At 41.0% G+C, this 12,561-nt stretch overlaps 1 protein-coding gene across 3 annotated transcripts in view; it reads left to right on the top strand.

Moving 5' to 3' along the window:
• LOC132379573 (2-acylglycerol O-acyltransferase 1-like) overlaps window positions 1-12,561 on the top strand; it is a 28,672-nt gene that overhangs the window by 11,967 nt on the left and 4,144 nt on the right. For 2 of the 3 annotated variants that reach the window (XM_059947639.1, XM_059947649.1), the window contains 3 exons: window positions 790-994; window positions 3,369-3,543; window positions 9,636-9,835. In XM_059947639.1, the coding sequence (XP_059803622.1) occupies window positions 790-994; window positions 3,369-3,543; window positions 9,636-9,835 (580 nt within the window). The remainder of the gene's footprint in view (window positions 1-789; window positions 995-3,368; window positions 3,544-9,635; window positions 9,836-12,561) is intronic. The other variant, XM_059947658.1, reaches the window with a different exon arrangement.

The raw sequence follows: 12,561 nt of genomic DNA, 5'->3' as shown, positions 1-12,561 counted from the left end.
TATTACTACAGCACTATAAAACTGTGTATAATTCCTGATAGATATTGGCAGAGGAATGTATCCAGTGTACGCTGCCGTGTGCTTTTGATCAATTATAAATGAACAAAATCAGCGCTGATACCTATTGTAGATAATTGACTGTCTTAATTGCCTTCCTGCATAAAGTCAAAAAAGAAATCACAACTTTCTGTATTGGCGTCCATTGGCCCAAATAGATAACATAACATAAACACACACAACTGATGCTATTTCAAAACTTTTCGCTCCATAGTGTTCCAAGGCCACACAAGTGCACATGACAGGTGACAGTTGAAAACTGTTAGGCAACAGTCCCCTGTCCTAATTAACTGGTGTTTGTAAAAGGAATCCTGGCTATTTTCTCTATTAGTTTTGTTTTTTATGAGCAGTCCTAAATAAGTGGCTGCCATGATTAACCGATAGCCCAATTATCTGGGATCCACTGTATCTGCATCAGTTGACAAAGATGAATTGAGAATGGATTTGAACCACAGTCAAATTAGTACAAGTGTGTTTATCAGCGAGATCATTGATGCTTTTAACAAAATTAGGATTAAAACATTGAATCTTTTACTACTTTGCTTCTTTTAGGTTTGTTTCAAAAAATATATTCTATTTAACTGTGGTGAAAGATATTACTTTCTATATCCTCTATTGTCTCGTGAATTATTTAATGTGAACATTCGTATTCTGAGACACTAATGTACAGTTGAAGCTGTATCATAATTGCATTGGCTGATGGCACTAATTTTGATTTCTCTTTGTTATAAGCTTACAAAAACAACTCCTTTGGATCCAAAATACAACTATCTGTTTGGATTTCATCCTCATGGGGTGCTTGTAGCTGGAGCTTTTGCAAACTTTTGCAGTGAGTCTACGAACTTTCAAAAGTTGTTTCCAGGTTTGACACCGTATCTGTGTATGCTGCCTTTCTGGTTCAAGATTCCTTTTTACAGGGAATACATCATGTGTGGAGGTAATGGTCAAGCACATACAATTTTAAAAATTCCAAAGTATTCTTAGCTTGATTTTTACATGCCAGTGATCTATGAAAATGGAAGTGTATTATTACTTTATTGATAAATTATTTGAGGAGCATTTTAGAAGTAGCATGAATTTATAATTCAGACAACTCAAAAGTTCAAAATTTATTATCAAAGTCACTATATACAATCCTGTGATTCATTTTCTTGTGGGCAATCTCAATAAATCTATAGAATAATAACCATAATAAAATCAGTGAAAGAGCCAGCTTTGGTATTCAACCGGAATGTAGAAGATAATGAACTGTGAAAATACAAAAAGAAACAAATAATAATAATAATAAATAAGCAATATCCAGAGGATGAGATGAAGAGTCTTTGAAATTGAGTCCATTGGTTGTGGGAACATTTCAATGATGGAGCAAGTGAAGTTGATTGAAGTTAACTTCTTTGGTTCAAGAGCTTAACGGATGAGAGGTTCCTGAACCTGGTGGTTTGAACCTTAAAGCTCCTGTACCTTCTTTCTGGTGGCAGCAGTGAGAAGAGAGCCTGTCCAGGGTGGTGTCCCTGATGATGGATGCTGCTTTCCCATGACAGTGCTCTATGTAGACATGCTCAATGGTGGGGAGGGCTTTACCCATGATAGAGTGGGCTCTATCCACTTCTTTTCATGGGATTTTTCATTCAAGGGCATTGTTGTTTACATACCAGCCTGTGATGCAGCCAGTCAATATACTCTCTACTACACATATATAGAAGTCTGTCAAAGTTTTAGATGTGATGCTGAATCTCTGTGACCTCTGAAGAAAGTAGAGGCGCTGATGTGCTTTCTTTGTAATTGGACTTGTGTGCTCTGAAAGACAGGTCATCTGAAATAATAACAGCAAGGTATTTAAAGTTCCTGACCCTCTCCACCTCTGATGCTCCCGACGAACCTCTGGTTTCTTTCTCCAGAAGTCAATAATCAGCTCTGGTCTTGCTGACATTGAGTGAGAAGTTATTGTTATGGCACCACTCAGCCAGATTTTCAAACTCTCTCCTATATGCTTATTCCATCATCACCTTTGATTTGTCCTATGATAGTGATGTCATCAGCAAACTTAGATATGGCATTGGAGCTGTGCTTTAGCCAACCAGTCATAATTATAATGCAAATAGAGCAGGGAGCGAAGCACACAGCCTTGTGGTGCACCTGTGCTGATGGAGATCGTGGAAGAGATGTTGTGGCCAATCTGAACTGACTGGGGTCTGTAAGTGAGGAAATCGAGGATAAAATTGCACAAGGAGGCTTGGAGGCCGAGGTCTTGGAGTTATTGATTCAAAATGTAGATTAAAGCTCGTTTATTCTTGCCTGCCCTTAAACTCTCTTGCAGATCCATTAGGTGGAAGTTTAGTCAGTGATCAACATTGAACACCTTATTAGCTGCTATATTTGTTTCACATATCTAATTAGTAACATTGAAGCAGGGTAGAAAGAGTACGAGTGACAAAGTTTCTTTGAATAATTTTACAGCAGCAGGACTGGTGATCGTTGTGGGGAGGTGCTCAGAGGAGAAGGGGAAAGGAGTTTTAAAAGTTATAACAGCAAAACCTGACTGTAATGGATTACAAGGACCACATTTGACTAAGAGTATTGGGGTGCATATTTCTAACTGGTTCTTTAGAGACAAGTGGCTGAATTAAGTAGTTTCATCTTCATGCCAAAAACTGGGGTTTTCCAAGCTTTGGAAAATGCGGTAGTTAAATAGAGGTGTCAAGGTTAATCCATATATAACACTGCTTATTTGTCCTGTGGAGGAAAGGGCAGTTCACCCCTTTTCCTAGTTCCAAGTATAGGTGAGTCAATAGCAGTGGGGGAGAGGGTGCAGGGAGTTACGTTCCTAGAAAATGGATTGTATTGTGTATTTCAGTAACATGAAGTTGTGTCACTCGTCCATGTATCCAGAGATGTGACTTGCAGAAGCAAGTTTTATTTACTTTGTTCCCATACAGATTTCACGAGCAGATTCTATTATGTATCTCAAACTTCTCTTTTGCAATTTGTGAATTCTGTAAAAGCAAATTTCTGTAACGTGAATGACCATAGTCTCCTGAGAAATTTGTTTTCCTGTCCGTTCCCTTGATTTCACCAACTCCTGGCTTACCTCCCCAATTCTCCCTATTTCTCCATGATTTAACCATGACATCTCCCCCCACCTTACCCATTATAAAGTGCTGGAAAATGGGTGCAAAGACAATAGAATTAAGCAGAAGCTCAGTGTATCATAGTCAGCATGGAGCAAGTGACTGACAGGCCCGTTTTTGTGCTGTATGACTCTGAAGTGCATTTTATTTAACTGATGAAGACTATCTTCTGTCTAATTTTAGGTTTGGTCTCGTCTGTGAAGAGCAGTGCTTCTCACATCCTAAACAGGAAGGAAGGTGGTAATGTGGCTGTCATTGTAATAGGTGGTGCTGAGGAATCTCTGGATGCAAGACCTGGAGCACTAACTTTGAGAATCATGAACAGGAAGGGATTTATTAAATTGGCTATAAAATGTGGGTATGTAAACTAACTGTGTGGGGAAAATATTGCCTGCAAATGAATGTTTAGGAGTATTATTAATCTATAAGAGGATAGTTAACATTTTTTGAGCTTAATTTTTCCCCATCTTTTTGAAAAGTAATGAATTTTGTTATATTGTTCCAAAGGATTGATAGTTATTCTTCATTTAGGGGCCAAATGAATAAATAAACGGGGGAGGCACATCCTTAGTCTCACTTCTTCCCCCTTCCTTTCCAGTACTGATGAAGGGTCTTAGCTCAGATTGTCAACTGCTTATTCACTTGCATAGATGCTGCTTGACCTGCTGATTTCCATCAGCATTTTGTGCGTGTGGCTCAGGATTTCCAGTGTCTGCAGCATCTCATATTTATAATTGCATCTTTTTTGTAATGTGAATGTAAATCTGTACATTTTCACAGGTCCAGAACTGCACACTCTAATCTGGGGTGGACAATACACATGATACAATTGCAGCAAAATTTCTATACTCATAATAAAATTTCTTTGCTGTGAAGCTGAAAATACAATGTTTTTCCCATTGTTTGCTCTTCCTTTGTATTAGCATTTTGCACTTCAAATTCAATGGTTTGATGTGTTAGAAAAGATATTTATCCAAAAATAGAATGCCAGTGTGAGGCCTTGAATTCCCAATGTCTTCTATTGGATTGGTGTCGGGAGCGGGCAGTGGAGTGAGAGGTAGCAGTGTGATAGGGCTTTGGCTCAACGGGCTAAGGCGGTAACGAGACAAGGTACTTTACCTGTGTTAATCATGGAAAGGAAGTATGTGTGTGAGGCCAGTATTCTGTGCTCGGTGTCAGATGTGGGAGGTCCTGGAGTCTCCCAGTCTCCTGGATGGCCATATCTGCACCCAGTGTGTCGAGCTGCAGCTCCTGAGGGACCGCATTAGGGAACTGGAGATGCAGCTCAATGACCTTTGGCTGGTCAGGGACAATGAGGAGGTGATAGAAAGGAGTTATAGGCAGGTGGTCACACCGGGGGCACGGGAGACAGACAAGTGGGGAACAGTCAGGAGAGGGAAGGGGAAGAATCAGGTACTAGAAAGTACCCCTGTGGCTATCCCCCTGAACAATAAGTACTCCTGTTTGAGTTCTGTTGTGGGGTCACGGCCTACCTGGGGGAAGCAACAGTGGCTGTGCCTCTGGCACAGAGTATGGCCCTGTGGCTCAGAAGGGTAGGGAAAGGAAGAAAAAGGCAGTAGTGATAGGAGACTCTATAGTTAGGGGGTCAGACAGGTGATCCTGTGGATGCAGGAAAGAAACTCGGATGGTAGTTTGCCTCCCAGCTGCCAGGGTCCAGGATGTTTCAGAACCGTATCCTCGATATCCTGCAGTGGGAGGGAGAACAGCCAGGGGTCATGGTACATATTGGTACCAATGACATAGGTAGGAAAAGGGAAGAAGTAATGAAAGCAGACTACAGGGAGTTAGGAAGGAAGTTGAGAAGCAGGACCGCAAAAGTAGCAATCTCGGGATTACTGCCTGTGCCACACGACAGTGAGAGTAGGAATAGGATGAGGTGGAGGGTAAATGCGTGGCTGAGGGATTGAAATGGGGGGCAGGGATTCAGATTTCTAGATCATTCGGACCTCTTTTCGGGCAGGTGTGACCTGCACAAAAAGGACGAGTTGCACTTGAATCCCAGGGGGACCAATATCCTGGCGGGGAGGTTTGCTAAGGCTACTGGGGAGAGCTTAAGTTAGAATTGTTGGGTGGTGGGAACCAAACTGAAGAGACTGGGGAAGAGGCAGTTGGCTCACAAATAGATAAAGCTTGGAGACAGTGTGTGAGGGAGGGTAGGCAGGTGATAGAGAAGGGACACGCTCAGACCGACAGTTTGAGATGTGTCTATTTTAACGCAAGGAGTACTGTGATCAAAGCGGATGAGCTCAGAGTGTGGATCAGTACTTGGAGATATCATGTGGTGGCCATTACAGAGGCTTGGATGTCTCAGGGAACAGGAATGGTTCGTTCAAGTGCCGGGTTTTAGGTGTTTCAGAATGGACAGGGAGGGAGGCAAAGGAGGTGGGGCGTGGCACTGTTGATCAGAGATAGTGTGACGGCTGCAGAAAAGGTGTACATTATGGAGAGATTGTTTACAGAGTCTCTGTGGGTGGAGGTTAGGAACAGGAAGGGGTCAATAACTTTACTGGGTGCTTTTTGTAGGCTGCCCAATAGTAACATGAATATCGAGGAGCAGATAGGGAAACAGATCCTGGAAAGGTGTAATAATAACAGAGTTGCCATGATGGGAGATTTTAATTTGAATTTCCCAAATATTGATTGGCATCTCCCTAGAGCAAGGGGTTTAGATGGGGTGGAGTTTGTTAGGTGTGTTCAGGAAAATTTCTTGACACAATATATATATTTAAGCCTACAAGAGGAGAGGCTGTATTTGATTTGGTATTGGGAAATTAACCTGGTCAGGTGTCAGATCTCTCAGTGGGAGAACATTTTGGAGATAGTGATCATAATTCTATCTCCTTTACAATAGCATTGGAGAGAGATGGGAACAGACAAGTTAGAAAAGCGTTTAATGGAGTAAGGGGAATTATGAGAATATCGGGCAGGAAATTGGAAGCTTAAATTGAGAACAGATGTTCTCAGGGAAAAGTACAGAAAAAATTTGGCAAATATTCAGCAGGTATTTCTGTGGAGTTCTGCATAGGTATGTCCCAATGAGACAGGGAAATTATGGTAGGGTACAGGAACCGTGGTGTACAAGGGCTGTAATAAAACTAGTCAAGAAGAAAAGAAAATCTTACAAAAGGTTCAGAGAGCTAGGTAATGTTAGAGATCTAGAAGGTTATAAGGCTAATAGGAAGGAGCTTAAGAATGAAATTAGGAGAGCCAGAAGGGGCCATGAGAAGGCCTTGTGGTGGGGAGGATTAAGGAAAACCCCAAAGCATTCTACAAGTATGTGAAGAGCAAGAGAATAAGACATGAAAGAACAGGACCTAACACGAGTGATATTGGGAAAGTGAGTATAGAACCAGAAGAAATAGCAGAGGTACTTAAAGAATACTTCAGTATTCACTACAGAAAAGGATCTCGAGGCTGGTAGTGATGACATGCAGCAGACTGAAAAGCTTGAGCATGTAGATATGAAGAAAGAGGATAAGCTGGAGCTTTTAGAAAGCATCAAGTTGGATAAGTCACCGGGACCGGATGAGATGTACCCCAGGCTACTGTGGGAGGTGAGGGAGGTGATTGCTGAGCCTCTGGTGATGATCTTTGCACCAGCAATGGGGATGGGCGAGGTTCCGGAGGATTGGAGGGTTGCGGATGTTCCTTTATTCAAGAAAGGGAGTAGAGATAGCCCAGGAAATTACAGACCAGTGAGTCTTATTTCAGTGTTTGGTAAGTTGATGGAGAAGATCCTGAGAGGCAGGATTTATGAACATTTGGAGAGGTATAATATGATTAGGAATAGTCAGCATGGCTTTCTCAAGGGCAGGTCGTGCCTTACAAGCCTGATTGAATTTTTTGAGGATGTGACTAAACACATTGATGAAAGAAGAGCAGTAGATGTAGTGTATATGGATTTCAGAAAGGCATTTGATAAGGTACCCCATACAAGGCTTATTGAGAAAGTAAGGAGACATGGGATCCAAGAAGACATTGCTTTGTGGATTCAGAACTCGCTTGCCCACAGAAAGCAAAGAGTGGTTGTAGATGGGTCATATTCTGCATGGAGGTCAGTGACCAGTGGTGTGCCTCAGGGATCTGTTCTGGGACCCTTGACCTTTGTGATTTTGACAAAAATGACCTGGATGAAGAAGTGGAGGGATGGGTTAGTAAGTTTGCTGATGACACAAAGGTTGGGGTTGTTGTGGATAGTGTGGAAGGCTGTCAGAGGTTACAGCAGGACATTGATATGATGCAAAACTGGGCTGAGAAGTGGCAGATCGAGTTCAACCCAGATAAGTGTGAAGTGGTTCATTTTGGTAGGTCAAATATGATGGCAGAATATAGTATTAATGGTAAGACTCTTGGCAATGTGGAGGATCAGAGAGATCTTGGGGTCCGGGTCCATAGGACGCTCAAAGCAGCTGCGCAGGTTGACTCTGTAGTTAAGAAAGCATATGGTGTATTGGCCTTCATCAATTGTGGAATTGAATTTAGGAGCTGAGAGGTAATGTTGCTGGAGGAGTACTGTGTTCAGTTCTGGTCACCTCACTACAGGAAGGACGTGGAAACCATAGAAAGGGTGCAGAGGAGATTTACAAGGATGTTGTCTGGATTGGGGAGCATGCCTTATGAAAACTGTTTGAGTGAACTCTGCTTTTCCTCCTTGGAGCGATGAAGAGTGAAAGGTGACCTGTTGGAGGTGTATAAGATGATGAGAGGCTTTGATCGTGTGGATAGTCAGAGGCTTTTTCCCAGGGCTGAAATGGTTGCCACAAGAGGACACAGGTTTAAGGTGCTGGGGAGTATGTACAGAGGAGATGTCAGGGGTAAGTTTTTTATGCAGAAAGTGGTGAGTATGTGGAATGGGCTGCCAGCAATGGTGGTGGAGGCGGATATGACAGGGTCTTTTCAGAGACTTTTGGATAGGTACATGGAGCTTAGAAAAATAGAGGGCTATGGGTAAGCCTAGTAATTTCTAAGGTAGGGACATCTTCAGCACAACGTTGGGGGCCGAAGGGCCTTTATTGTGCTGTAGGTTTTCTATGTTAAAGACAATGGATAAATGCAGCAATTCTTGCCCTTGTGGTCTATCTCCCGAAACACTATAGTTCATTAGTTTCTGAAAGTTTACCATGCCTTTTACCTAATATCAATTTGAAAACTGCCACTATGAGTAGTGATAATGTTTTAAAATGTGAGCTTCTTACTCAATTTCCTAAAGAATGTGCAAGCTGTACCCGGACTTGCAAAATTAATTAGACATCTTGTGTAAGAAATATAACTTCCTTTTGCCTTCTTTTTAAAGCACCAAAGAAGTTCTAGGTTACTGAGTTTTGTGTTCACAGTTTGCAAGATAGTCTATATTTGATTCTTCCTACCAACTTTAATAAGGTCATTTTTCCTTTCCTGCCCTGTTCCACTTGTTTACTTTTCAAGTACTTCAGTCTGTTTCACCTGCCAACATTTTGCCTAAGCTCTAAAATAGCTGGAATCAGGCCCTGCCACTTTACCCTAGGGTGATATCCAGAATTGACAGATTCAGCCATTCAAATAAGTCAGGTTGAGCAGGTTGGAACTTTATTTACTGAGTGTTGGAAAATGAGAGGTAATCTTACAGGGGTGTATAAAATCATGTAGGGCGTAGATAGGGTGAATGCAGACAGTCTTGAACCCAGGGTTGGAGAATCAAGAACTAAGGTGATAATTTTAGGGTGAGAAGCAAAAGAGTTAATAGGATCCTGAGGAGCAACATTTTTCACACAGAGGGTGGAATGAACTGCCAGAAAAAGTGGTAGAGGCAGGCACATTAACAATATTTAAAAGGAACTTGCAGGTATGTGGATCGGAAAGGTAATGGGCCAGATGTATGCACATAGGACAAATTCAGCTGGAAAGCTGGTTTGGAATGGTCTGGTTGGGCTGAAGAGCTAATTCCCTGTTCTGTGACTCTATGATCAATATTTCCAGATCCCAACCACTCTGAATAAAATAGAATATCTTGTGTTTATAAAATAGTTTTCTCTATTCTCTCAGTATCTGTAGTCCAAAATTTTAAATCTGTTTTAAATCTGATCCTCCTAATACTGGGGCAGAACTTTTCTCTATTTTACATCATGACCATTCTTCTTTGATACAAGATGAACAGTCCAGTTTCTCTATTGTAACTTTATGGATGAAGCCCCTCATCCCTGGAAACAGCATAGTTCAGGAAATCAGCCTATCTCAAAATTAAGTTGCAGGCAGTGCTCTGAGGGTCTGAATCCAAGAAATAATAGACAACTTAAAAATATTTTTCCTGTTTAATACTATCAAGGAAACCAGGTTTACACCTCAAGTTTGTGCATTCTGTTGTGTTGGATCTTATATATTCTAGTATTAGGTGAAGCTTTAATGACTAAATCAGGAATGTTTGCATGCACCTTAATTGTCATCTCTCTTTAGGGCACATTTGGTTCCAGTGTTTTCCTTTGGGGAAAATGAACTTTTTAATCAGGTAAATAATCCCAAAGGGTCAACTCTTCGAACAATCCAAGAACGATTACAGAAATTCATGGGGTTTGCTCTGCCATTGTTTCATGCGAGGGGTGTCTTCCAGTATAACTTTGGGCTACTACCATACCGGAAACCTATCTACACTATAGGTATGAACGATTTCATAAAGTCTTGCCAATATTAGTGTTATATGTATGTTGTATTTTAATAAAGCAGGATTTTGTAGTAGAACAATTTCCTGTGCACTCAGGTGTGCATTTTTGTTGCCAGTAACACATTTTCACATTTAGCTCTTATATATGCCGTTCACATATTTTTAGTTTAATTATGATTTGTGTTACTTGTTCTACAAGATATGCATCGGAGGAATGTGAATGTTTGAAGAATTGTTGGACAATTTTCAGTGAATATTTCTCAGTATTGAATGTAGTCAACTGTGTTTGAATGTTGATTCATTTTTGGACATAGCCATATTACTTCACACATTTGGGGAAAAACATTGAAAATCAACAAGACCAAGGTTGTGTGGTGCCTTGGGAGATAGGTAAGGTTCTCCATGAATACTTCTTGGTTTTTACTGAGGAGAAAGATGTGAACATCTCAGAACAAGCAAAAGTTAATGGGGAGGAATTGGGAATAGTCTGCCTTATAGTAGAGGAGAAACTGTATGTCTTAAAACATGTGAAGGTAGACAGATCTGCAGAGCCTGGTCAGGTATATCCAAGAATACTCCAGGGAATTAAAAAAGGAATTGTGGGAGCCCTAGCTGAGATATATGCATCATCATTAGTCACGGGTGAGGTGGCAATACACCGGAAGCTGACAAATATATTACCTCTATTTGATGAGGGCTGCAAAGAAAATCCTAGGAACTAAAGACCATTATGCTTAGTATCTTGTGGTAGGTAAGTCACTGGAGAATATTCTGATGGCAGGACATTAGGCATGAACTACAGTATATGGAGTTAAGTGAGCCTTTTGATAAGGTTCCATGTGGTAGTCTGCTCTGGAACATGAGAGCTCATGGAGGCCTGGCTAATTGGATGCTCCGTTGGCTTGATGGTAGGAAGCAGTGGGTGATGGTGCAAGATTGTTTCTCAGAGTGGAAACCAGTGACTAGTGGTGTGTCTCAGGGTTCGGTACTAGGCCCATTGTTGTTTTTCATCTATATTAATGAATTGGATGAGAATGCACATGCATGGTTAGTAAAATTCTAGATGATACTAAAAAAGGTGAGATTGTCAATAGTGAATAAGATTATCAAAAATTGCAGGGGACTCTTGATCAGCTGGGTAAGAGGGTAAAGGAATAGCAAATTGAGTTTAATTCAGTTAAGTGAAAGGTGTTGCATTTAGAAAGTCAAATCAAGGTAAGACGTTCATGGTGAATAGTAGGGCTTTGGAGAGTGTTGTAGAACAGAGGGACCTTGAGTTCCCTGAAAGTGGATTCACAGGTAAAAGGGGAGGTGAATGGTGGCTTCCATTTTTCAGGGCACTGAGTACAGAGGCTACAATGTTATGACGCAGTTGTACTAGATGCTGGTGAGGCCACACTTGAGTGTATCATTCTCATTTTAAGTTACTCTGCATTGAAAAATGCTGTTAAACAGGAAGAAGTGCAGAAAAGATATACAAACCCCATTTCCAGAAAAGTTGGGATATTTTCCAAAATGCAATAAAAACAAAAATCTGTGATATGTTAATTCACGTGAACCTTTATTTAACTGACAAAAGTACAAAGAAAAGATTTTCAATAGTTTTACTGACCAACTTAATTGTATTTTGTAAATATACACAAATTTAGAATTTGATGGTTGCAACACACTCAACAAAAGTTGGGACAGAGTTAAAATAAGATTGAAAAGTGCACAGAATATTCAAGTAACACCGCTTTGGAAGACTCCACATTAAGCAGGCTAATTGGTAGCAGGTGAGGTATCATGATTGGGTATAAAAGTAGCGTCCATCAAAGGCTCAGTCTTTGCAAGCAAAGACTGGCTCACCCCTTTGTACCAAAATTCGTGAGAGAATTGTTAGGCAGTTCAAAAGGAACATTTCTCAATGCAAGATTGCAGAGAATTTAGGTCTTTCAACATTTACAGTACATAATATTATGAAAAGATTCAGAGAATTCAGAGACATCTCAGTGCGTAAAGGGCAAGGTAGGAAACCACTGTTGAATGCACGTGATCTTTGAGCCCTCAGGCGGCACTGCCTAAGAAACCGTCATGCTACCGTGACAATTATAGACACCTGGGCTTGGGAGTACTTCGGAAAACCATTGTCACTTAACACAGTCCGTCGCCGCATCCAGAAATGCAACTCAAAACTGTATTACGCAAGGAGGAAGCCGTACATCAACTCTATGCAGAAACGCCGGCGAGTTCTCTGGGTCCGAGCTCATCTCAGATGGACCAAAAGACTGTGGAAACGTGTGCTGTGGTCAGATGAGTCCACATTTCAGCTAGTTTTCGGAAAAAACGGGTGTCGAGTTCTCCGTGCCAAAGATGAAAATGACCATCCTGATTGTTATCAGCGAAAGGTGCAAAAGCCAGCATCTGTGATGGTACGGGGGTGCATCAGTGCCCATGGCATGGGTGAATTGCATGTATGTGAAGGTACCATTGATTCTGAGGCGTATATTAGGATTTTAGAAATTTTAGCAATTGTGTATATTTATAAAATATAAGTTGGTCAGTAAAAATATTGAAAATCTTTTCTTTGTACTTTTGTCAGTTAAATAAAGGTTCACATGAATTAACATATCACAGGTTTTTGTTTTTATTGCATTTTGGAAAATATCCCAACTTTTCTGGAAATGGGGTTTGTACAAGGATGTTGCCAGCATTTAAGAAAGTGAGCTATAGGGAGAGGTT

The sequence above is a fragment of the Hypanus sabinus genome, chromosome 2 (assembly GCF_030144855.1).
Source record: "Hypanus sabinus isolate sHypSab1 chromosome 2, sHypSab1.hap1, whole genome shotgun sequence".
Taxonomy (NCBI): Eukaryota; Metazoa; Chordata; class Chondrichthyes; order Myliobatiformes; family Dasyatidae; genus Hypanus; species Hypanus sabinus.
Note: the sequence above shows the minus strand (reverse complement) of the source record. Positions and strands in the feature narration are given on the sequence as shown.